General features: G+C 46.3%; 1 protein-coding gene across 1 annotated transcript; it reads right to left on the reverse strand.

Annotated features, from left to right (window-relative positions):
- Positions 1-2,924: 2,924 nt before the first annotated feature.
- On the reverse strand, positions 2,925-4,589 carry tent5aa (terminal nucleotidyltransferase 5Aa). Its single transcript, XM_070912254.1, has 2 exons — positions 4,164-4,589; positions 2,925-3,704 (listed from the first exon to the last, which is right to left on the reverse strand). Exons 1-2 carry the CDS (start codon positions 4,587-4,589, stop codon positions 2,925-2,927), a joined length of 1,206 nt encoding a protein of 401 aa, XP_070768355.1.

A 4,589-nucleotide genomic window follows, 5' to 3' on the forward strand; every position in this document is an offset into this window, starting at 1 on the left:
CATTCAACAACAGCTCTTTCTGGCAGTTCTGGACGGGTTTCTGGCTGGGCCTGTTGGGCCCGGCAGGCCATGGCAGGGGATTTGCCTCTCTTAGCGAGTGAGCGGGGGACCCCATCTGAAAGAGCCACTGAATGGCTAGCGTCAGTGAAAAGAGACACTCTCACTCTCCTTTGGAAAAAAAAAAAAAGAACTCTGAAGTTAATCGACAAATGAGCATTTTCTCATGTTTGGCAGCAGGTTTCAGTCTGGACCAAAGCAGGGCAGTAAACTTGATTTAGACTCCTTTGGATGAATAACGAGAGGCATTACAAATCTGGTTTTCAGATATTTTATTGGTGAAAACATCTTTAACCTTTTGACCCATTGGACACATAACATAATATAGCAAAAAAGCTATTGAGAACATATCCTTTGAAGCCCGATCACAGATTCAAAAGCACTGCAACACCCGCAGTGTCTGATACATTTATAAAAATAACAATCATAAAAAATATACATACAAGACAGGGATCTTTTTTCTTTCTTTTTCAAAGTGTGATTTGTAAAAGACTGCATGAACAGAAAACAGATTATCTGAGACAACGCATACAAGACAACGCAGCAACCCACGATCACTAACTGACAGGCAGACTGGAGCTAACTAGCTGGTCAGCTGGTAGGACTTCACTGAGTATAAAAGGACAATACATTGCCCGCACAATCCAAAGGATACCATCGACATGGACACTGAGAAGAAGAAACAACTGAGCAGAGCAGTTATGGATTATCAAAATCAGGCGGGACAGAGGATGAGAAAGAAATGCTTTTTTTTTTTCCAGCCACAGAATTTCTCTTTTCAATGCAGTATTGAGTTGATGCTGGTCTTCTGAGCCTAACCTACCTTTTTCCTTTTTCTACCTGCCATCAGGACAGGCTGCAGTGTAGCTGAAGCATGTAATCATATATATATATATATATATATATATATATATATATATATATACACACACACACACACACAGTTCGTGCAATGAAGCATAAAAACCATTAATAAGCATCAATAAAGCAACCTCACAAAAACATAAGTTGCAACTTAAAGCCTCCTGATGCTGGTGTGAATGCATGCAAGTTTCTTCAGTTTCCAACAATCGGATGATTAAAACAGAGAGCAAATGCGGATGACAGAATGTTTTGGTCTCCCTAAAAAAAAAAAGGGGAGAGCTGCAACACTGTCCATTTAAGTTGCAATCTGACCTCAACAGAGACAGTTTGTACAGTAAAGCATGGTAGCCCTAGAGAGATAAACCCCATCACCAGCTGCACCCATCTCTCCTGGCCGACTCACTCTCCCTCCTGCCTTTTAAACCACAACATTTTCCTTTCTCTCTCCTTTTTTCTCTATTTACTAGTCTTATTTCCCTGTCTTTGTCTGAATCAACAAGTGGCCTCATAAAACTTTAGGGCTTTCAGTGGTGGTGGTGGGGGGGGGGGCACCAAAATGTTTGGCACAACATTTCCGGGAAAAGCCTGAACGGAGCGCCTGCATACGCGATGATAGCTACGTTCAAGCTCTTCAGCAGCAGCTGAGGAATTCCCTGCCAGGGTGCTACAGCAAATAGTGTCTCATCATCTGAGGTGTCTCGGCAAATACCCTTCCACTGTGGGAAGAAGTGTAGGGAACACACACCCTCTCTCTGGATGCACTCCTTCCTCTCTCATCTACCTCTTTTTCTGTTTCCCTCAGACGAGAAAAAGAGAAGCACCACTGCAAAAAATGTACAGGAAACTGTGCGTTTTCTTTGTTGCTGATGATCTGAAAATGCTTGTCGTCCTCATCCTCTCATAACACCGGTGTTCATCTGGGACATGCAACACAGCATGTTTGGTTTATCACTCGGAGAAGATCAAAAGACATTTGGAGCTTTCAAATATCCACACGAAAGATGTGAATCTTGCTACAACCCCGTCAATCGCAGGTGTGACTGCTACTTTACTGCAAGACCCAGTGCTCTTTTTCATCCAAACGCACACAAACACGTGACTGTGCATGATTTCACACATACATTCACAGGCCTCTGGGGTGCTATTGTCTCGCGTGCCTGACTATAAACAGAGTGGGGGCGAATTCACAAAACAAATCATATGGCCTGCTCATTCTTTTCTTCTGCCCGCTGAGAGGCAATAGGCACTTAAAAACACACGTTATGTTCACATATACAAATAGACATAGCTTCATATTTTGTTTTATTTTTTTCCCCCATTAAAATAGGGTTGGAAATGTTAGAAACAATCCAAAAAAAAATCTTTGGTCTGTAAACAACCATAATTATATCCAAATGCAAGGCGGAGATGCCAGTTTGCACCTCACCTCAGGTCAGCTGATGTAAAGCATCAGAGAGTCTAAGGGAGCTCGTTTTGGAGCCCTGCACACAGCTTTGAGTGTGTGTGTGTGTGTGTGTGTGTGTGTGTGTGTGTGTGTGTGTGTGTAGTAGCTGTCAACTTCAGGGCACTGATGCAGCTGTTTGGTCTGCTGTTGGAACATGCTGGCTAATCAGTTCTCGACAGATTCAATCAGTCTTGTGCAGTTTTTGGTGACAGTTCTGCTGCTTGCGCTCAAGGCCGTTGACGCATTTGCATTTATTCAGCCTTTATTTCCAAGCTTCCCCAAATTAGTCTTTTCCAAACAAACCCGGTCGCCCCCCTGCAGGGATCAGGTGATGTTGGCATCTCAAGAAATGTGGGACTCACATTGAAATACGAACTTGAAGTGAAAGCCAACTGTTTGCGCTCAACGTGTGAGCAAAAACACAAGCTTTAAAAGAAAAAGAAGACTCCTTTTTCTGTCAGCTGTCAAACACTGGGCAGGTTTGAGGCGGTTGACTACACCGCTCACTCCTGTTTAAACAAATCAGACTCCCTCCCTCCACCTTTCCTCAGGGGCTGACTCAGTTACAGGGCAGCCAGGTGGAGTATGCAGGCTGCTGGCAAGCAAACACTGGCTGTACCTGTGCTATGTAGTAGTTACTGAAGTTGCCATCTGCCACATAAGGAGCAGGTTGGTAGTAACATGTAACATTAGCCACGTTGGGGATGACGTTCTGTTCGGCAAGAACTCGCACTGCCAGCATGGCTATGAGCCCTAAGGTCTGCCGCCTCTCGTGTCCCATCAGACACACCGTGCTCTCGTTGACCACCCCGTGGAGGGTCATCAGGTAGTCATACTTGCGGTCCTCCAGGCCCACAAAGTGGTTTTGAAGGTAGGACTCCAGCTTACGCTGCTGCTCGCCGATGTCAGGGAAGTCAATGAAGAAGCGCGAGCACATGTAGCGCTGCAGGGACTTCATCTCGGACTCGGAGGCGGCCCGGAAGCCCCTCACCAGCAGGTGACAGTACTTCAGCAGGCCCCCGCCTCGGATCTCCTCCGGGTTCCGGGTGCAGATGACCTTGTGACGTAGGTGGTCCAGGGCCTCGCTGAAGTCCCCGTACACACTCTCGCCCATGATGGTGGGGTGGAAGGTCTCGGCCATCGGGTTCTCTGAGCACTCGTAGAACAGCAGCAAGGAGTCCAGTTTGATCTGGAAGGAGTCCACGCTGAACTCAAACTGCCGCCGAAGAGAGTCCACGAACTTCAGCTCCACGTTCTTCCCCCGGTTGTTGGAGAGGGAGATGAGGCTCCAGCGGTCCGAGTCATTACACACCTTCACCATCTTCTGCACGTAGGCTTCCTGTGTGAGTGTGAGGGAGACAGACAGAGCAAAAATGTTAAGCAGATAGCCTTAAAGGTCAGCAGAGCTCTATACATGCACATTTAAGCCCAAGCTTGCATCGTGTAAATAGTTTTAATATTTAATAACAACAAAGTCTAGTCTAATCTAGTTATAAATGTTGTGTTATTACTGCTGTTGACCCCGATATTAAAGACTGTACTTGGATATGGGATCTAGGTGGCTGAGCTCAGGATCTCTTCCAAATTGGTTTAACTCAATCCTCTTAGCTACATAAAACCAACCCTTTACTATCACTAAACTAATGTACGTTAAGCTGCGAGTAATGGTCGTTAAGCCGAATTGGCACAAATGAAATTAAATCTTATCACATATCTAAAAGTAAACAACAGAAGCAGGAGGAAGAAGAAAAAAAGAAGAAGAGGAAACAACTGCACAAAGTTGTCAGGGTGGATGTACCTTTAACGTTAACGGGGTTATTTTCTCTTTATTCACACAGTCCGGTAAAAAATCCAGGAGACAGTCCAAAACTATGTCCTTCACAGTCTGGAAATCGCTTTCACCTTTCATGTCTGCGCAAAATATGAGGTCAAGGTCCTTAAAGCCCAGTCCGCTGTCCTCGTGCAGAATGTGACTGGCCGCGGAGCCGTTTAACCGAACGTCCCGGACGTGGATCTGCTTCTCCTCCATCCGACTCCGCACCACTTTGACGATCTGCCGCGGCTGCATCTCCAGCGTGGGGAAGTTCCCCCGGCCGTGGATCGGGATGGTCTCCGTCAGGATGGCGTCCAGCCGCTGCACTTGCTCCCAGCTGAGGACGCTCACGTTGCTGCCTTCCGCGTCGGACATGTGGCTGGTGGTGGAGCTGCTGTCGTCCTCTGACAT

The sequence above is a fragment of the Enoplosus armatus genome, chromosome 9 (assembly GCF_043641665.1).
Source record: "Enoplosus armatus isolate fEnoArm2 chromosome 9, fEnoArm2.hap1, whole genome shotgun sequence".
NCBI lineage: Eukaryota > Metazoa > Chordata > Actinopteri > Centrarchiformes > Enoplosidae > Enoplosus > Enoplosus armatus.